The sequence below is a fragment of the Tenrec ecaudatus genome, chromosome 3 (genome assembly GCF_050624435.1).
Source record: "Tenrec ecaudatus isolate mTenEca1 chromosome 3, mTenEca1.hap1, whole genome shotgun sequence".
NCBI classification, from domain to species: Eukaryota; Metazoa; Chordata; class Mammalia; order Afrosoricida; family Tenrecidae; genus Tenrec; species Tenrec ecaudatus.
Window position 1 is genome coordinate 3830254 of NC_134532.1, and position 22150 is coordinate 3852403.

The following is a 22150-nucleotide window of genomic DNA, read 5'->3' on the forward strand; positions in this document are numbered from 1 at the left end:
TGGACTAAGAAGATAACATCCCTTTTCTCAGGTTCCTCTCAAGAGATACTCAGTCATTCAACATAAAATTGTAAAATGGATAGAAAAACCCCTAAAATGCTTTTAGGCAATAATATGGAGGAATCTGAAGCACATAGATATATCTCTGGCCCAGCCAGAATATGCTCAAGGGTCAAGAATGTTCCTTTCCTAGAACAAGCTGTCTCCCAGAAGATCCCTTATGCAGTCCTTTCCTTTGCTCTTGATTCTACTGTTTTGGTTCTTGATGTGCCTTTCTTTTTCATAAGAAATAATAGCACTCTGACACATGGTACTTTTTCTAGCCTGTTTACTTTTTGTACAAAATTCATTTTGAATGGTATCTTTATGTTTTAACTCAAGCTGATGATGTACCCTTGAATTTTTGTAGATTTTCCTATTCTGATGGGGGTTCATTCTCTAACCCCAAATCTCTATCCATATTTTTTCAAACGATGTCTACAAATTCTTTTGTGACAATGCCCTCAATTGAAGTTCTTTGCATCCCAACTCAGGCATCTCCAGTGGCAGAGCCTTCATCCCTCTGTGGTTTTAACAGTGGTACATACATACAGCACACTTTTGATTTGTTCTTTATGCAGACACCGTGTCTTTCTTGCCCCGCTGGAGATACATGGAGTACAAAGCTGGTCACCTCCAACCCACAGGATCACGACTCCTGTATTTCCCCTTAAAAATACTGCTTAGAAATCGACAGGTCTTTCATTAATTCACTTCTCTCCACTACCTGATTACAGGCATACAGTTTTTCTATTGCTGCTGGGTCTTAGGTGAGTTGACGGCAATGCACAGAGACCTCTCTCATATTTTGCAGAGTAAACCTTCCTTCCATTGCTTTTCTTGGCTGGGATTTTTTTAATTAATCACTTTTGGCCGGGACTTTTATGGAAATGGGTCACTGGGTCTTTCTCTTGCAACGTGGCTGGTTGGGCTCAAACTGCCCACCTTTAGTGTAGCAGGTCTCCTCGCTTATATATGTTGTGCCTTTTTCTAAGGAACAGAAAGATGCAAAATTAACACATTTTTTATTCTGTCTCAAAATGTCCTTAAGGGTAGCCACTTAAAAGTTCAGTATACACATTTTCAACCTTCCAATTTAATAACTGTTAGTGATCTCTTAACCCTACACCAACAGCCCCATGCCGATTTCCTCATCCTTGCCTATTAATTACTGCCAAAACCAATGCCAAAGTTTTTAGATTTTTTGTTACGGCCATACCCTATTTCTCAATCTCAGTGGGAAATGTTCTAAGAGGGCAATATAAATTGTTACCAGATTTCTGTCTGTGCCAGATCTGTTGACAGCTTCTTGGACTATCAAGGAATATGGCTAAACACAGAGCCGGTACTGAGGCAACTGAGCACGATGTAAACACTAGGACACCTGACTTGTTGCGGAGCTTCTAAGAGGAAACAGCCTTGAAATCCCCAAGGATTTCAGTTCTACTCTTTATACGGAAGTTGAAATTGACTCCATGACAAATAAAAATCACACAGACACACACACACACACACACCAGTGAACCAACCTCCTGTGGTTTGTTGTGCTCTTCGATACATCAGTAAGGAGGAGGATATTAAGGGAAATTTTCTAGAAACGATGCAATTTACTCAAGACAAACAGCAAGACAGCATTGAGGAATTATAATATATTGCCAAAAACATTTGGAAAAATGTAAGAAGAAAGATAAATATGTCTTGACATCGGTGTTTGAGAGTCTGGTGAAAGAAATACCAGGATAATATTGCATTGAGATGAATTAATAATGAGTCAGAGAGAAGCAAACTATAGAGCGGGGGCTTACGTGCTTTGGATTCAGCAGGAATGAGAAGATGATTCATCGGGTTGCTTTAGTAAATTTTTTTTTAGGTAGGTTCTTATTTTTCTTGAAAACGTTTTGTGAAATTAATAAATACATATCTTTTGAAAACTTGTAAAATTTGAACTATAGTTAACATCCTTCAATATAGCAATATGAGGCCAAATCACTTTTTTCTTATAAAGTTACCCATTATTATCTTTAACCTGAGTTCAGAAAATATGTCTGAGTGGGAGCGAAAAAGAAAATGAACCAATTTCTCAAGTCACAGAACTAAACTAGGCCAACTACTTTATTCACTTCCTTACCGCTTGCTTATATAACTTATTGTACTCTCATTTACAACACCAAATATATGTCAGGAGAATGCTAAGGAAGAACCAATGTTTTAAAAAATGTTCCATCTTTTTTACTTTACTTGAGTAGTGAGAGGTTAGCTCATTACAGTACCTACAATCTAGACTTGCTTCCCCCCACACACACAGCAAAGCTCCACTAAAGTAACAGAGTAAACCATAACTTAAAGAAGAAATGTAGTGATTTAATTTTTTTATGCTCCATGTAATGATGGCGGTTTGCAGGAAGACTTTGTAGACCAGGGTAGTCATGTATACAGAAAGAGAAATTATTATAGCTTTACAGGAGCAGAAAGAAAAAGAAGGAAATAGAGGAAATAACGATGACTAATGTGCTATTTCTAAGAATTAAAATATTTAAAATACAGAGAGTATACATATTTTAATTCATAGTTCACTTAATTGAATGAAATAAAAATTTAATAAACAAATGTAAATTTATTTGGTACCATAAAATCATTGTCATCAATGGGATTATATTTGTATTAAATACATCTACTACATCTTTGTCAGTTTGACTGGATGTGAAAATTTACTTTCTATTATCTTTAAAGCCAATAACTGTATTCCAATTTTCCTATGCTGACTATTATTTTGCTTATATATTAATTTATCTGTACAGTTCTTTGTTACCTTTTATTTAATAAATTATTGAAAAGTGTTCTTTTTGAAATAAAACATGTTCATTGACAATTTTTATAGAAAAAACACAAGTCAAATCTTTACCTATAAAATTGCAGTAATATGATCAAAGAGGTATTAGATATAAATTCTTTCAAAAGGTCCAGTTTTGGAGTTGTTAGGTGCCATTAACATGACGTCATTGAGAGTCCTGGTGGCATAGTGGTTACAGATTGGGCTCCTAATTGTAAGGTCAAGAGTTCAAAATCACCAGCAAGCTTCACAGAAGATGAGACCTTCTACCCCTATAAAGATGTACAGTATCAGAAACACACAGTCCTATAGGGTCACTCTACGTCAGAATTTACCCAATGACAATGAGTTTGATTGTTTTTGGTTTGGGGTGACATTAAGTCATTTCTGTTCCCTCACCATCTCATCATTGTTATGGTTAAGCCCATATTTGCAACGATTGTGTCTGTCTTTCTCCTCAGGGTTTTCCTCTTCTAATTTACCAAGTATGGCATCCTCTTCTAGAAATTGGTCTCCCGTAATAACACAGGCAAAGTGTGTGAGATGAGTCTGGACATCCTGGATTCTAAGGAGCTTTCTAGCTGTACTTCTTCCAAGACATAGCTGTTTGGGTTGTTTTGTTGTTGTTTTTTTGAAGTCTATGATACTTTCAATATTCTTCTCCATAATAAAAAGTCTTCATGATGTGGTGTCCAACTTCCACATACGTATGAGGCTATTGAAAATACCATGGCTTGGATCAAGTGCACTGTAGTCTTCAAAGTAACCATTTTTTCTTTACAATGCTTTGAAGCCTCATGTAACAAATTTGCCAATGCAATGTGTCATTTAAGTTCTTGACTGCTGCTTCATGCAAGGTGAGATTCTTGACAACTTAGACATATTTCCTGTTTATCTTGATGCTACTTGGTGCTCCAGAGTCATTTTCATTAATTAATATTTAATGGCTATTTCATTGTTAGATGGTTCTGGAATATTTTTCAAATTACATCATTTAAAAAGTTCACAGTAAGTAGGAAACATTGAGATTTCTGAAAAAGAAGAGCACAGAGTTCCTTTACTATAATATAATAGTCCATGCCATTCGCCATTTTAACTGTTATAAGTGAAGTGACCCAAAAGAATGTTGACAAAAGTTATAATTCTTCTAAAGCATCAATATGCCAGCTTAATATTACAAAATCTACAATGTACTCTTTATGTACAAAATTACAAGTATTCTGTGAGTTAAGGTGTCCAATCAGTTATATATCTTGTTATAATAGCTTTAACTAAACTTGCATGTGCCTATGTCCACAATCACTTGCAGCTGAAATGAAGTATAAGCAAAAATGCACATAAACTAACACCCCCTCATTTTTGCTTTGCTACAGTGTTGTCTTCCACAGTAATTAAATAATCACTGCAATATGACGCTGAACTTCAGTTCTCCCTTTCCCTGCTTTCCTCCTTTAACACTAGCCTGCCATTGTCCACATCGCTCATTCCGCTCCATGGTTTTATGTTATATTCTGGCCCTTAGCAACAGAGAATTATTACTTGGCTAATTAGTGTCCCCTTTCCCTATTGCACCCATGTTATGCTGAGAATTATATATCAATAATTATAACACCATATTGGTGATGGCTCAATTTATTGATTTTGTATATTCTATTTCCTCCCACCTATTTTATTCTATCAAGACTAAGTAAAACAAAGTTCAGAATTGGAACAATTGTTCATGCACTACATGAACTTTTTAAAAGTCAGCCTATTGTAGCAAAGGAAGAATCATAGATGGGCAAAAGACTTTAATTATATGCATTGATCAAATATATCAGCTCATTATTCAAATTCTTATTTAATTTCCATTGAAAGGCTACTAGAGTAATAGTTTATATTTTAATGTATTATTTTTAAGAAATATAAATTTAAGAAAAAAAATATTTTTCAAAATAGAAAGGTCAAAAGGCAAGTTGAATAAAGTAAAATGCATGGAAATCAACTATTAAGTTTTTAGAACTATTAAGAGAGTCAATAAGGTCACTAGGAACAAAAATTCTCATTTGAAAGTTATATATTTCCTATGCCATAGAGATATCAAACTACAAAATATAAAGAAAAATATCTCATCAGAAGACATGAAATCTATGAAACATTTAAGGATAAACCTAACAAGAAATAGGAATATAATGGAGAATATTGTAAACCTTCACTCAAAGCCATAAAACAAGTCTGAGGCAACAGAGAGTAGTTATATAGTCAATGTTGTAAAGTTTAATGTCTAAAATAATAATGTTTAAAAATAAAACAAAATAATGTTTAAAAATAATTTGTATTTAAATCTAATTATCACCAAAATTTGAAATAAAATAAGACTTAAATAAGCTCTGTAAGAGGACAGTGAAGGAAATAGTTCCAAAATATGTAATAAGCAAAAGAGAGTTCACAAAGAAACCCATACACATAGAGAAATTTAACATATATACGTTCAAGGTGTTATTGGAAATCAAGGAGGAATCAATGATATTGCAAAAACAAACAACTTACTACCATTGAGACAATTCTGACGCATGGTGACCCTATAGTGCAAAGTAGAAGTGGTTTCAGAAACTGTTCATCTTTATAGCCTTAGCGGTAGCAATAAATCTTTAAGCTTTATAGTAGTAGAAAGCTTCCCCAGCTGAGCTAGTGGTTAGTAACACAATGCAGAACTCAATACACAGTGGAGCGCCTACTTAAATAGAGCAACTGGGAAAATCGGATATCTAATGGAAGTAGGTGAGATGGCTGTTGTTAGGTGTCCTCCAGTGTTTTCCATTCCATGCACCACAGAATGAGCCACTGCCCGGTCTTGCACCATGTTCTCAATTGTTCCTAGGCCAGAGCCAATTGCTGCAGTCACTGTGTCAACTCATCGCTTTGAAGGCCTTCTGCTTTTTCACTGCCCCTCCACTTTCCCAAATATGAGGCCCTGCTTCTCCTGACAGTATGTCCAAAGTGTGTAAGACAAAGCTTTGCCGTCCTTGCCTCTAAGGAGCTGTACTTCTTCCAAAACAGATTTTTTTTGTCCTTTTAGCTTACAATAGTCTTCTCCGGCACCAGAATTCAAATACGTAATTTCTTCTTCTACCTTCTGTATTCAAGATCCATCTTCCATACGCATATGAGGCAATGGAAAATCCCATGGCTTAGGCCAGACATACCCCAGTCCTCAAAATAGCATTCTTGCTTTTCAGCACTCTGAAAAAGCCTGTGCAACAGATCTACCTAAAGCAACACAGTCTTTTGATGTAGAGACAGTTGCTTCTATGAGTATTGGTTGTGGATACATGCAAGGCAATCTTTGAAAACTTCAATCTTTTCTCCATTCATCATGATGTAACCAGATGGTCAGTTGGGGTCTCCTCAGGGGCATATTTTGGCTCTCACTGAGTTGTTTCAATTTTCTTCATGTCAAACCTGAGTTTACATATGAACAATTGATGGTCTGTTCCACAGTCAGCTCCTGGCCTCCATTTGGCTGCTGCTATTGAGCTTCTCCATCATCTGTTCCCACAGATGGGGTCAACTTGATTTCTGTGTAGGACGCTTGGAAAGTCCATGAGTATAGTGATCGTTTATGTTGCTGGAAAAAAAAATATTTACAACGTACAAGCCATTGATCTTGTTAAATGCTGTCATGCAGTTTCCAGCTTCATTTCTGTAACCAAGGGCATATTTTCCAACTACTGTTCCTTCCTCTTTGTTTCCAACTTTTGAAGTTCAATTGCCAAAAATTAGCAATGCATCTTGATTGCATGCTTAATTGGTTTCAGACCTAGATGTTGGTAAAATTCCTCAATTTCTTCATCACCAGTGTTAACGGTTGATGTGTCCATTGGAATAATAGTTGTAGGGACTAGATTTCCTTGAATATGTGTATTTATCTTCTTACAGACAGCATTGTACTTCAAGATGGAGAGTGAGATGTTCTTTTCGGCAGTGAATAAAAGGTCATTCCTCTTGATTGTGCTCTTCCCAAAATATTACACCTATGATTTTCTGATTAAAAATGACCCAATGTCAGTCCATTACAGCTAACTAATTCCTTGGATATTGAATTTTATGTTGTCCATTGCATTTTTGATGACGTTCAATCTTCCTAGCATCATACTTTGTACAATCCATGTTCCAATTATTGATAGATATTTACAGCTCTTTCCTATTTAGTCATGCCCCACCGCCAAATGAGGGTCCAGAAAGCTTTAATGCCTCCACTCCATTATGTGGGACTCCACATCGAGAAGGCAGCTCTTCACAGTCAAATTCTGAGGGCTTCCAACCCAGGGAGCTCATTTCCTGTACTATAGTGGACAGTGTTCCACTGCTCTCCATGACGTTCAGTATCTGACAGCATTTGTCTGATGTTGACAAGGTTTTTAGTAACTAATTCTTTAGGAATTTACAGCCCATTCCCTTTTAAGAACCTGTTCTTACTCTGGAAGCTCTGCTGAAACCTAGGGTCAACTTGCTGCTATTTGAAATATCAATGACATAGTTTTCCAAATCACAGCAACATGCAAACTGCTGTAATATGAAAAACCGAGAGACAAATAATCATGATAATATTGAGATACTCAAGAAATAAATAATTGTCTTATGATCTTATTAATAAAACATAACAAAAATAAAACAGATAAAATTAATCCAAATTAAAACAACTTAGGAATTATTCAGAACAAATGGTTGCCTGTGATACAAGTAGGAGTGAAGGAAACGCATAGATTTTTGTATGGATATGCGGATTTAAAGGAGACCAAATAGCCCAGCAAGTTAAACATTGGGATGTGGGCCTCATCGTCAGCAGTTTGAATTCACCAATCCTCCATTGGAAACAGATGAAGCTTTCTGCTCCAGTAGAAGTTTACAGCCATGAATATCAAAAGGAGGTATTTTTCTCTGTCCTATCAGGTCTGCTATCAATCAAAATGGACTTCATCAAAGTGTGTTTGTTTTTTGATTTATGCTTGCTTAAATTTGTGCTACTTCTTCTTGTTATTTCTGAGTTATAATTTTTTCCCTCAAAAAATCATTTTATTGGGGGCTCTTACTTATCACAATACATATGTCCACCCATTGTGTCAAGCACATTTGTACATATGTATGTATACTAATAAAAATCAATATGAGACGAAAATGTGAGTTAATTTACTAATCCTTTCTAGAGTAAATTCATTTGAAATGTTTAATTCCTTGCTTTTATTATTGAAGAGGCTGTCACAATCAAACAACTACTGGAGCAAGGTGCTATGCTCCCTTAGCACCTGCTTGATTATCATTTCCCCAGGACTCAACGCATCAAGAGAACAGGAGATCAACATGTTGAGGCAAATTCCTCTGGGGAGTTTGGAATGTAGGGATGCATGTTCAATGGTCCAGAACATTTCAAAGTACAAAGATTTCATTTACATAATTGCTTGTTATATTAAAATAAAATCTGCCTTCTAAAATATTTATGTAGAGCTAAACCTAAGTGCAGCAGCATACGGGTAAGAATCCGCCCCCCCCCCCCCCCCACTTGACAAGAAGCATAATAAGCGAGAAGTTTCTGTGAAAGCTTTAGAAATGTTTTGAGTTGTTCAAAGAGGTCATCAGCTCTGCGATCTCGAATTAACCTGATAGCGCACAAACAGCCGGCAGAGAAGGGGCAGCTGGTCTCATGTCAGCTAGGCTACTAACCAAATTGTTACCAGTTGCAACCCATCCACGAGCTCTGAAGGAGGGCTTGGCAGGTCTGCTCCTGTAAATACTGCAGGTGAGAAAGTTCTATGGGGCAGGTCTACTGGGTCACATTGACTTGCTGTGGGTTGGAATTGAGTCAATAATACCTAGCAACGACAGCCCAGAAAGGACGTCTAATTCTATCTGCATCACTTTTAAAGAAATATGTTTTAATTGGAAACCTTATGAATATTTGAATATACATCAGTTAGACATAAGAATAAATTTTTGTCTCAAGAGTTAAAAATGTGATTTTAGACTAAAAGCTAATCAATATTGATGAAATGCAGTTCTGCCAAACATACACCTCTTATCACAGTCCATACATATACATACATCAATTGTATAAAGCACATCTGTACATTCTTTGCCCTCATCATTTTAAAAACATTTGCTCTCCACTTAAGTCCTTTGCATCAGCTTCTGTTTTTTCCCCTCCCTCCCCGCTCCTCCCTGCTTCATGAGCCCTTGAAAATTTATAAATTATTATTTTGTCATATCTTGCCCTATCCGGCATCTCCCTTCACCCCCTTTTCTGTTGTCCGTCCCCCAGGGAGGCGGTCACATATAGATCCTTGTAATCGGTTACATTTTTTAAGATACTAAAGTCCAAGTGTTTCTATAGAGAATAGGAAGCCTATCGTAGGCTAAAGGTGGAAATAGGTATTTGCAAGCATTGAGAGAGAGAGAGAGAGGAGAGGAAAGGAGAAGATTTATACAGAAAAGGAAGAGGGAAAGGAAGCAAGTCTATTAGGACTTGTGGTGAACCATAGAACTTTGAAACAAAAGCAAAATATTGTCATTTACTGATAATCACTCTGCCCATCGGATTTCCAAAGTTGTGTTTTTTCTTTTAATACAATTTGATTTATTTTATTGTTGCGGTTGAGAATATGCGCAGCGAACTCCACACCAAGTCCATGGTTTTTACGTGTCTTGTTTACTAACCTTGTTTTCCTCCAGGTATATGACCATTTTCATTATCCTTTTCTGAATTGCTCCTTTCCCACTCACACACATGGGCTGCCCACTCTGGTTCCTATGTGCTATACGGGACACGCACTTTACAGGATTAAGTGTGTGTTGAATAATAAATAGCCGTGACCTTACATGTCTACATTTTCTCTTCAGTGTTTAACCAGAAGGGCCCTAGTCTGAGCTTAATGGGACCTCTGAGAACACTGAGACATTTGTAAACGATGACATGCCAGAGACACATATCGAGCTGGTGCTGGAGGCCATATGGGGATGCTCCACATCTGCAGAAACCCTGCCTGGCATTTTACCTGTAATATTCCATGAGTACGCCAAACTTATACAGAACATTAGTTGAGCGAGAAATTGCAAAAGGTAAAACTATGCATATTGATGAGGATAAAATGTGTGTCCAGGGAATGAAAAATGGGACTATCTTTTGTAAAATAGCGCCTTATATTAATGGAGGTAATTCTCTCTCATTTATGTGTCCAGAACTTATCATTAATATTCACAGGAGAGCTATTGCCCATTACTGCCAGTTCTACTATTGCTGCTATTTCGGATGATGAATAAAAGAAGACTAAATGTTATAGTTTTTTATTAAGCTGCATATTATATTGGCAGCAGCAATAAACTTAGGGCATTTCACCTTGCTCAACAAACATAACACAGTGGACAGGAAAAAATAAATGTTCATTAAAGTTGAAGAAAAATGTATTATTACAACTTCATAGTTTTCTCCTGAGTGATGATTCTGCATGCCATTTAATGTTTGGGTTAAAAATGGGATCAGAATGTGAGCGAAGGAGAAGTGATTGATCACAGCATGGCTATAGGAACATCAGTGAAATGTTCTTTAGAAAATGACATTGTGGTGGACGCTTACTAATCTCCCCATTTTCTTTGGATCAATGAATGGCTATCTGCTTGGAATATCTATGCTTGGAATTTGGGGGTGGGGTGGCGCTCTTCCGAACATGAGTATCGGGCATTTAAAGAAATAAGAGGTTAGGAAGAGATACTGTTAGTTCCCAAGTAGAATAACCCTTCTTGTCAATAGACACGAAAAGAAAATGCCTTAGTAAATGCTGGGTTACAGACTTTAAAATGCTGGTGGTACCAAGGTAACCACGGGGCTGCTAACTGAGCTATTGGGGGTTAAGTGTATCCAATGATGACCTGCTTCTGTAAAGACCAACAACTGGAATACTCAGGTTGTTGCCAGGGCAGGGGGTAGGAGCTTGTGGCTGGGGGTGGGGATGAGGTCCTACTCTGTCACATGGGGTCACGATGAGTTGGTGACCTAACAACAAGCACCTAATTTATCTCAGTATGGAAAGCACAGTAGTTTTACTTTATTTTGAAGCTAGAATAAGTATCTAAATTCTTCAGCAATAAGAAATTAAAAAAATATTTCCTCCAATGTTTACATGGAAACCTAAAATAATAGTTTTATATATTAAAGCAATAGCTTAAATTTAAAGGGCTGTATGGGGCTCTTGGTAATTTTTGTTTTAAGTGCTGGTATTTTCTATATATTTTAGAGATTAGTCTCTTGTCAGATCTATCATTGTTTAAAAAACCCCTAGTCTGAAGGTTCTCCATTTGATTCCTTTGGAGGTTTAGATGTACATGTGTCTAAACTTGGGTGTCACACTATCGCCTTTATCTTTTTCTGTGTGTATACTTGTAGTTATATTTGAACACCTATTTATGCTTTAACGAAGGCACCCAATTTACCTATTTTTTTCTTTATGATCCTTAGAATATACATTTAAGTCTTTGATCTATATTAAGTTTGTTTTTGGATATGGTGTGAAGCAATGAGTTTTTGAGTTTTTTTAGTTTCTTCCTCCGTTTAATGATTATTTTTCTATTTCTTCAATCTCAGTTGTCCACACTGGATGGATGTACTCTGAGTGCTCAATTTTGTTCCATTTGTTCATGTACCTGTCATTGACCTCTATAAGGTCATTTCTTTTTGCTTCTTTGTTTACAGCGCTTTCCTTTTCATGAAACTGGTAATTTTCTCTCATCTCTTTCAAAATGTTGATGGAATCTGGATCTGGCTTGCTTTTTATCTACAGATTGCTTGGTTCAATATTGACATTTCCCCAGTTTAACTATTCCGATCCTTAAGCATGACTTATGTAAGTCTGTTTGGTTGCTTGCAGTAGGTACTTGTAGTTTATTTAAGTCTTTTGTATTCCAAGTTAGGTTTACTTCAAAGTAGTTAATATTTTTGGTAGCTACTGTAGATAGCATTATATACTGGATTTCTTTTTCATAATTTCTCTTGTTAGTAGAGAAGACTACGATTTATTTTGTGCTTTTCTTGTTCTTTTCCACTTTGCCGATTAATGCTATTAATTACAGTAGTTTTCCTGTGATATCTCTGGAATTTTCTATGTATAGGGTCACCTCACTTGCCCATAGGGATAGATTTACCCATTCCATAGACATTGTGATGCCTTTCCCCATCTTATCTATCTATCTATCTATCTATCTATCTATCTATCTATCTATCTATCTATCATTTATCTGTCATCATCTATCTATCATCAGCTATCTATCTATCATCTATCTATCTATCTATCTATCTATCTATCTATCTATCTATCTATCTATCTATCTATCTATTCTATCTTATTGCTCTAGTTAGGATGACCAACACCATATTGAATATAAATGGTAGTAAATAATGCCTGAGTCTGATTACCATTCTTAAGGGGAATGCTTTGTGTTTCTCTCCATTCAGGACAATGCTGAATGTTGGTTCCATGTAGATGCCTTTAATTCAGTTGAAAAAATATTTTGCTTAGAGCTTTTATGAGGGAATGAGTATTGAATTTTGTAAATTGTCTTTTCTGCATCGATTTAGATAATCATGTAATTCTTTTCCTTTGTTTTATTCATAGGATGGGTTAATTTGATGGCATTTATAATGCTTGGCCATCCTTCTTGCTGGATGGATTATGAATTTTAGTTGACCATGATGTATTATTTTTGATCTAATACCTGATTCTGTGGACTAGGATTTTGTTGAGAATTTTTGCATGTATACTTATGAGGAATATTGGATCTATGCTTTACAGTAGTATTTTTCCTGGCTTTGGAATAACACTTACGTTTGCTTCATAGAATGCAAATTGTCATCTATTAGGAAATTGTCATCATTTTCTATGTTCTAGAATGGTTGTGATTGTATGATGTATGAATATATGCCAATAGTTATAGAATGATATCAGCTCTTTTTCTGAAAGGTTATTAAGTTCTGCAGCGAAGTGATGCTCTTTATGTCAGGGGTTTGGGTTTGGGGGAGATTTCTTATCACATATTCAATCCTTTCTTTTGTTAAGTTTCTGTTGGACTTTTCCTTGACTCGCAGAACCCAAGGTTATAAAGGGTTATACTCAAGAGGGTAGCGGAAGTAAAAATGGGGCAGAATAGCAACCTGGAAGAGTTGGACATTTGGAATATGTTTAATCTCCAACTTTAGGGGACTCACAATTATTTGTTCATTCCCTGCCCTGGACTCTCTACCGACTCATAGCAACCCAGTACACTGGATAGAACGTCACCTGTGGGCTTCCAAGAATAACCAGGAAAACCTCATCTTTCTACCTCCTTGGGACTAGTCTGATATTAATTCTTCTAAAAGAAATTTGTACTACAGTCAGTATATAATGCTCTCCTTGTCCCATTTGCTGGTAATCAATGTTGTCACTTCTGCTGTTTTTGATTTTTTGGTTTTGGTTGCCATTTGTTTGACCCCGTTTCCCATCTTTGATATTTGGTGTATTTTTATCTTTGTTTCTAAATTGTAGTCATCATTTTGATGGACTTTGTTTTTTAATATAACCCATCATTCTGCCTCTTAATGGATCTGTTTAATCCATCTCTATTCAGTGTAATTACTCCTGGGTCAGGAATGGGCTGCTGGGACTTTGCTATGCCTTCATTTGTGAAGACGATGACATATTTAGTCAGTATGCTTTGCTACACTGAGGCCATTTTCTTTGTACATTTTTTCTGTTTCTTTCATTGTTCTTAATTTGTGTTTAGTAAGACTTCCTGATTTTCTTCTTTTTAATTTTGGTGAGGGGATTTATTATGATTTGTGAGAGTGACTATCCAGTAGTTCCTTGTATAGTCTTATGCTTCTAACATTATAACAAGCAGAGAAAAATGGAAATTGTCAAGGATTTTATTTGCACTTGCATTCACAATCGACCATCATGGAAACTGTGCATTATTTAAGGAGTAGGCAGCTTAAGAACAAGACTGATAGTCGCCAAAAGCATTTCAAAGAGCATGCTTGTTTTTTCTTCTTAGGAGAAACTAAGACAACTTAATCTGAGAAGGAAATCAGTTTTTTAGTGACTAAGATAATTACTGCCAGATGATGTAACAATTTTAATAGTTATATCAGGGTCAATATCTATAAGGGTTAATGTGAGGAATTATGATGATGGCAGGAGGGAAATATTTTGTGACCAATTCATTTTGAAGTAAATATTGTTAGTGATATAACAGTCACCAGATTTTGCACTGAAAGGGACTATTGGCATAGATAGATGATAGATAGATAGATAGATGTTTATATAGCAAAAAAGAACATAACAGCAAATTAGATCACACAGCAGTACAGAGATCAGTCCAACTCGCTTTCATGGGTCAGTTAATATACTGAAGGTCTTTCCAACTCATGTGGTCACTAGGCCAAAGCCAAAGAAGCCAACAGATTAGACGCTGAGGTGTAACAGAGCAACAAATGCTACATTATTGAAGTGACTGGCAATTTGCATTTTAATAAGTAAAACAAAAGTAAGTCATATCTTGTTCCTCTCCTCTTCTACTGTGTAACCTGTTGAGGTTTTCCACAGTCTACTGAGTCTGCTACATTAGCAGCATCAATGAGCAGAACGACCCAAGAGAAAAAGATGTGCACAGGATGCAGCATCAGCATTGCTATTGGTTTATATCAGCTGGGCTTGTGATAAAAATGGAAGTAATCAGCAAGCTACTCACACCCAGGAGGTTATCATTTCTGCTGTTTGACCTACAGTGTCCTTTAAAAGTACTTGACTTTGCAGAGTTTGTCGAGAATTGATATTAAATATTTAATTAAAGCTAAACAAGTCAGCAGATACATCTTACCTATACATTTGCAGTAATGTACAAATGTCAATACATAGATACAATTATAACACATAATATTTATAATAGATACATTATAAATATTCTGAAATCATAATTGAAGGTACAGTTGGAACTGAGAGGCATTCTATTCCTTCCTCTGCCTTCAAAGGCACCACACACACACATTGATTATATGAGAAGCTTATATTACATTGTTTTATTATATTATACTATATAAATAGACTGTCCACTTCTGGCATGTGAAAGCCCTATGAACAGCAGTGAAAAATTGTCAGGTACTAAAGACTCCATGAACAGCAGCAGAACATTGTGAGATATAGTAAGAGCAGATGAGCCCCTCCAGTCGGAAAGCACTCAGTTCTTTGAGAAGGGCTGGCTTCTCAAAGTATAGTTGACCATAACACGGTAACTAGAGTAAAGCCTTCGATACTTTCATTTGATAACGGGGCATGATTCAAAGTGAGAAGAAAGAGTTGTAGACATTTATTAATAATTGGAACTTGAGGTGTACAAAGTATGCATCTAGGGAAATGAAGTGGAATGCAAAAGATCAAATCCATGGATTTACTGAGTTGAAATGATCTTGGCCACTTTGAGTCAGAAAGTCATATGGCTTACTATTCCAGGAATGAGTAATTCAAAAGGAAAGGTGTCACATTTGTTGACAAAATAAACATGTCAAGATGTATCTGGAAGTATAATGCTGTCTGTGATTCAATAATATCTATTCACAATCAAGGAAACCCACTCACTTAAACTATTGTTTAATTTCAAACACCAACCACTAAAGCTAGTGATTGAGAAATTGAATAATTTTACCAGTGTCCTCAGTCTGACACTCTACAACAATCCAATCAAGATGTATTGGTAATTGTTGGTCATTGGAATGCAAAAGTTGGAAACAAAGAGCAAGGAATAATAGTTGAAAAGCATGGCCTTGATGATAGAAAAGAAATTGGAGATAGAACATTAAAATTTTACAAGAAAAACAAGTTCTTCATCACAAACACTTTTTAGCAACATAAACAATGATTGTACCTGTGGACTCCTCCAGGCGGAGCACACAGAAATCAAATGGACTACATCGGTGGGAAGAGCTAAAATGAGGTCAGGTTTAAACTGGAACAGTCATAAATTTCTTAAATTTAGGTTCAGGTTGAAGTTAAATAAAATGATAATAACTATCCATGAGATAAAATATAACCTTGAGTCTATCCCATCTAAATCTTAAGAACATCTCAAGAACAGATTTGACGCACAAAACATAAATGATACAAGCCCTGTCAAGCTGTGGGGTGACATTAACAACATGATATACGAAGAAAGGAAAAGGTCACTAAAAAGACAGGAAAGAAAAGATGAAAGCTGATGACAGAATAGACTCTGAAACTTGTTCTTATTCAGAGATAGCTAAAGCAAGTGGAAACAAAATTAATTCAAAGAGCTGAACAGATGTTCAAAGGGCAGCTTAAGAAAATAAAGGAAAAAAGTGTAAAGAATTAGAGCTGTATAAACAAAAGGAGAACATAGTATATCATTACAATTAAATTCAAGTCTCAAGTTGTAATATTGAAAGATTCTATGAGCAAAATATTGAACAATGCAAGAAGCATTAAAAGAATATGTAAATATTACACAGAGTTCATTATTAAAAAATAACTAGCTGAAATTCTAATCTTTCACGAAGTAATATATAATCAAAAGCCAATAGTACTAAACAAGCTGAAAGGAAGGTATTAACCCAAAACAAGTATCCAAGAATTGATGGAATACCAAGAGAAATGTTTCAACAAGCTAATGAAGCACCAGAAGCTCACACTTATCTATATCAGGAAATTTGGAAGAAAACTAGTTGGCCAATTGACTGGGGGAGACCCATATAAGTATTCATTACAAAGAAATGTGATGTAACAGAATGTGCATATTATAAAAAAATAACATTAAATTCATATGCAAGGGAATTTTTGCTGAAGATAATTTAGCAATGTTTGCAGCAGTACATTAACAGGGTGCTTCCAAAAATTCAGGGAAGAGTCAGAAGAGGATACGGAACAAGGGATATCATTACTGATGTCAAATGGATCTTCGACTGGGTGGATATAATAATAAACTACAGGTAGCTTAGAGAAGAATGGGAATTCCAGAACACTTCATTATGATCACGTGGAAGAACACTGTATTTGGATTAAGAAGCAGTTGTGCAAACGGAACTAGGGAATATACTGAAGGGTATAAAAGTAAGAAAAGTTTATTTCGGGATTTTCTACTCTCACCATACTTATTCAATCCATATACTGAACAACAAATCAGAGGAGCTGGATTCGATGAAGAATAATGTAGCATCAGGATTGGAGGCAGACTTATTAACAAACTGAGACATGCAACGATACAACTTTGCTTGCTGAATACTAGGAGGGCTTAAAGCCCTTGTTGAAGATCAAGGATTGTACTCTTGGTTTAGATTACAACTCAATATAAAGCAAAAATAACAACATTAAGAAAAAGCAACCCACGTAAAACTCAAGATCCTCACAACTGGACCAATAGATAATATCAACGACAGACAGAGAAAAGATTGGAAGTTGTGAAGGCTTTTATCTTTCTTCGATCTGCAATATGTCCTCATTGAAGTGCCCACCATAAAATCAAAGACACATCACATTAGGCAAATCGGCTGTACAAGACCTCTTTAAGGTGTTGAGAAGCATAAGACTTTGAAGACTAGAGTGTGCCTGACCCAAGTCATGGTATTTTCAATTGCACCATATGCATGTGAAAGTTGGCCATTGAATAAGGAAGACAAAGGAAGAATGAATGCATTCGAGTTATGATGCTGGTGAATAATATTGAAAGTAACAGGAATTGCCGAAGAACAAACAGCTCTGTCTTGGAATAAATTTAGCCAAACTGCTTCTAAAAATAGGAAGACCTGCCACAAGATGGATTGGCATATAGTGGCTGCAACAACGGACCAGATTACAACAATGATTTTGTGGATGGGAAGAGATGAGGCAGTATTATGTTCTATTGTTCATAGGATTGCTGTACATTGAAAATGACTGAAAGTTACTTAAGAAGAAGAACAACATTATCTAACTTGCTTTATAAGGTTACCTTTGAATTGTTTTGACAGAGCTTCAGTCCTAAAGAATGGTGGTTCAAGCCCACCCATACCTACCTCTCAGGAAAAGCCTGATGATTGCTTCTGAAGTCAAAGCCTTGAAAACGCTACGGGGCAGTGTAGTTCTACACATTCAGAGTTGCCATGAATTGGAATTGAATACACAGCAGGGAACAAAAGCAGCAGATATTTCTGGATGTTCTTAGTCGACATTCTTCTTCATTTGAGAATGAATCACTTAGGGAATTGACTCAAGTTTGAAGTAATACCTAATTATCAATATGAGTAATTTATTTTTAATCAAATAAAGGGAAATTCAAAGCTACTGTAAATAATTTACTTCCACATTATGCCAATAAGCTCATTATCCAGGATATATTGGAGGAGGACTGTCAGTCATAGAAGACAAGAAATCTTGGGTATTCGGTGTTCAAATATATAACACTCTTTTTATTCATCTTGAAATCATCACTTAAACTGGGTAAGCAAATACTTAAACTCAGGTGGACAGCCTGACTAACTCCAGGTTATAAATTGCAATGACGTTCTTACTGGGCCTTAATTAAATAGGGACAGTGACTGACCTAAGATAAAGGGACTAAAAGGGGAAATGTTGGCCAAATGGCTATTAACTGCAGGTGTAATAAAGAATTAAAGTGGTGAAACCTCCAGGCAAATATGGCATTGCATATATGTCATGAAGAGAGAAAGGACAAGAAGAGTAGGCTGAGAAAGCCCAGGGTGTTAAGGAAGAGAAAAGCTACTGGGTAATTACATTCAATTGGAGAATTAGATGGATTGCCAGTTGGGGGAAAGTGAATTATGATTCTCTTCTGGGTTAGGTGAGTTGCGATTTTATGAAATCTAGTACCGATGATACCTGCTGTTGGATCAAAGCCAAGTGTTTCCAGATGGTCACGATAGCGAAGGGATTCCTTCACAACTCACTCCAGAGTATGAAACAAAAGGAAAATGAGAGGTATGCTTCCATATTAGGACTGTCAATGTATTCGCACAAAGATTCATGGTTCCTTATTAGGACTGCCTATGTATTCACACAGTGGCATCCTTTATCAAACATTCTGCTGATGCTGTGGCTTTTGTCTAAAACAAGTCTTGTTTATAAAACGTATTGCTCAATCCCAAATAGCTAGACGACATGCAGTGAAACAGGAAATGAAATGAAATAGATACAGAGAGAGTTTCATAGCAAACCCACTTTTTAGACCACATTAAACCATCAATTTCTTCCCCCCCCCCACCATCAATTTCTAAACAAACTTCAAGTTGTAAGATATCTATCAGCACACATATATCCACATACAAAATAATAAATCACTGCAAATTTTGTCTAGATAAATTTCACCAATGGAAGGCCTAAACGAGCGCAATCATCAAACACTTTAAAAAGTGTTTGCTTAGAAGACCCAAAAAACATGGTCCTGAATAAAAGACTTAAATTTCATCGTTTATATTATAAGGCAGGAAATAAACGTGAAACAATATATTCAGTTGTGTTTTAGATGCATCCATTTACTCCACAGATTTATAATTAAGGGACAAAAATCAATTTGCATAGTGCGCGGAGTAGAAATAGAAAGCTCAGAAAACATGTCATGTTACCTAAACCAAAGCACATCATTGGATGTCATCGAATAATTCAAAGAAAATGGACGTATGTGAAAAAGAAATTCTACTCAAGTAAACAATCTTGCTTTTTAAATTAATGTCACACAATATTAGTGAAAAACTGTTGCCTATAATGTATGCCTGTCTGGACTGGCGATAGGAGGACGAGCCCCCGTGGTGTGATGGTCATGCACTGATTGCAATCTGCGTAGTCGCAGTTCAAAACCGCCCGCAGCTCTCTGCGAGAAAGACTCAGGTGTCTACTCCTGTATACAGTTCCTGGTTCAGAACCTCACAGGGGGCTATGATGAGTCATCATTGCCTGGATGGCAGCGGGGTTTGGGGTTTGGGGAATTGCTATAAAAATCTTTATGTATTTTTTCAATGCTTTTAATTCTCAAATTATTTTTTCTACAAAGGATTCCTGCAAAGTTATTAAAATGACCTAAGATATTGTTCATATCATTAGCCCTCCAATGGGGTTAGTTAAATTAAATGTATTTGATATTATTGCTAGAGGTCGGCGTATTTTGTTTGGTTAATGGCTATTAGCTACAATTCATTCCATGGATCATAATGCATCTTGAGATTGAAAGTATATCCTGGTCATTCTCTCCAGGCCATGCAGTTTATCAGGATCGATGGCTCTAAGCATTGTACTATGGTCAGTTTGTAGGGAACATTGATAGATCCGTTTTGCATAGATTAACCCTTAGTTCCGACAGTAATATGCTCAACTACACCTTCTGTAAGTCATTCTTGCTACATTGTGGAGAGCTAAAACTAAATGTAAGGGACAAAGGTGGATGAGAAATGACAGTTGGAGATATATCCCATGAATACCAGTATGAGAGCAGTGTCGTCCATTCGTTAAGCATGCACTCTCAAAGCCGATGTCCTAGGTTTCAATCCAGCATCCATCATTCAGCCATTTGACCTGGCGCAAGTCACTCAATCTTCTTATTCGTCAGTAAAATGGTAATTAAATGAGCCTCCACCTCAAGGATCACTGTAAGGAATAAAATAGTTAACATACCATAGGAAGTCTGAGACAATGTCAAGCACTATTTGCAACTCAAGATCGTTTGGGTGGGGATAGAAATGAGTGAACTAAATTGAGTGCATTTAGGATATGTGGGAGTGTTGGGGATCTTCAAAGTAAATAATATTATTTGATTAATTATGACAGACGAGATAAAATGTGCTGATATCATACTTTCCTATTTTATTCAGTGTAAAAAGAGATGATAGTTTATAAGCAACAGTTTACCTATATTTTTATGGCTTTATTGTTAATTGCCATACAGTAGGTGATGACATGTGTACAGAGTAGAATTGTTCTAGAACCTTTCTGAAACAGTCACCAGACCTATCTTATATAGTACCTACGCATGAGTTCAAACTGCCAATCTTTTGACTAGTTGTCTGCCACTCGGAGATATTTACATTCTATTTTCAACTATTTCCAAATGATCAAAGTCATGTATAAGACAAGAACCTCAGTGATTATGCTATGATGGTTACAGTCAGTTTTTGAAGATGCTGAGAAGGTATAGCCATGGAACCCAGATAGTTTACTTTCCAGTTCAGTTTCATTGCTCTTCACCCTGCTCTCTGTTCTGTTTCCTTTGTTGATACGTGTATCGATGTTCCTGTCAGACAGACGTTGGTTTTCTGAAACTGCCCTGGATAGGAGAAAAATAATGCAAATCTGTCTGTTATTCTTCTTTTCTTTATAATATATACGTAATTGATACATTTCTAAGTGATTACCTGTCTTCCCTGGAATGCTTTCTCATTGTTCCTCCCACTATCCAAGTTGTAAGTTCTGCCCCATTCTCAACTTCATGGTACCTTTGTCTTCTCCCTCAGCTGGTCTACCCTTTCTCCAAATTCTAGGCAAAAATGTAGGGGCTAATGTTGCAGATTGAAAACAAAATTTTACAAAATATTTTCCTTCTCAGATTGTTATTTATTCTCACAAAGATTTGTTGAGCCCAAGCGCACAGTTCTATATTTTTTTAAATTCTCAAATAAAATTCTAGGTATATAATGCCCCTATATTTTGATGAATCGTTATAATAAATTCTATGTGTTTGCAACCTCACACTTACTTTGTCCTTTATATAAGTGGGCATTAGTTTTCAAGCACATCCTTGACTGTACACCAATTTACAGGATGTATCCTTTCTCCTTCCTCCTAGTCTGCTCCCAGTTTTCGAGAGGCGTCTATGCCATTTTTGGCTTTTATGACAAGAAGTCCGTCAATACCATCACATCGTTCTGCGGGACCCTGCATGTCTCCTTCATCACGCCCAGCTTCCCAACCGATGGCACACACCCATTTGTCATTCAGATGAGACCTGACCTCAAAGGAGCTCTTCTTAGCTTGATTGAGTACTATCAGTGGGACAAGTTTGCGTATCTTTACGACAGTGACAGAGGTAAGCAGCAGTCTTTCTATGTTTTTCGAATGGTATAAATTTCATGCTTATATGGTTATTTATAAGTGCTATTACAGATCTGTAAATGGGTATAAAATTCCAGCCTCACTTCATTTAATGTTGCTGTGTAAATGAGTAATGTGACTGGAAATTTAGAAATCCTATTTACATTATCACCAAAAAACTTTGAATATACAAGTTTTA

At 36.2% G+C, this 22150-nt stretch overlaps 1 protein-coding gene across 3 annotated transcripts in view; it reads left to right on the forward strand.

Annotated features, from left to right (window-relative positions):
- GRIA2 (glutamate ionotropic receptor AMPA type subunit 2) overlaps positions 1-22150 on the forward strand; it is a 175645-nt gene that overhangs the window by 64088 nt on the left and 89407 nt on the right. For all 3 annotated transcript variants that reach the window (XM_075544736.1, XM_075544734.1, XM_075544735.1), the window contains exon 3: positions 21707-21946. In XM_075544736.1, the coding sequence (XP_075400851.1) occupies positions 21707-21946 (240 nt within the window). The remainder of the gene's footprint in view (positions 1-21706; positions 21947-22150) is intronic.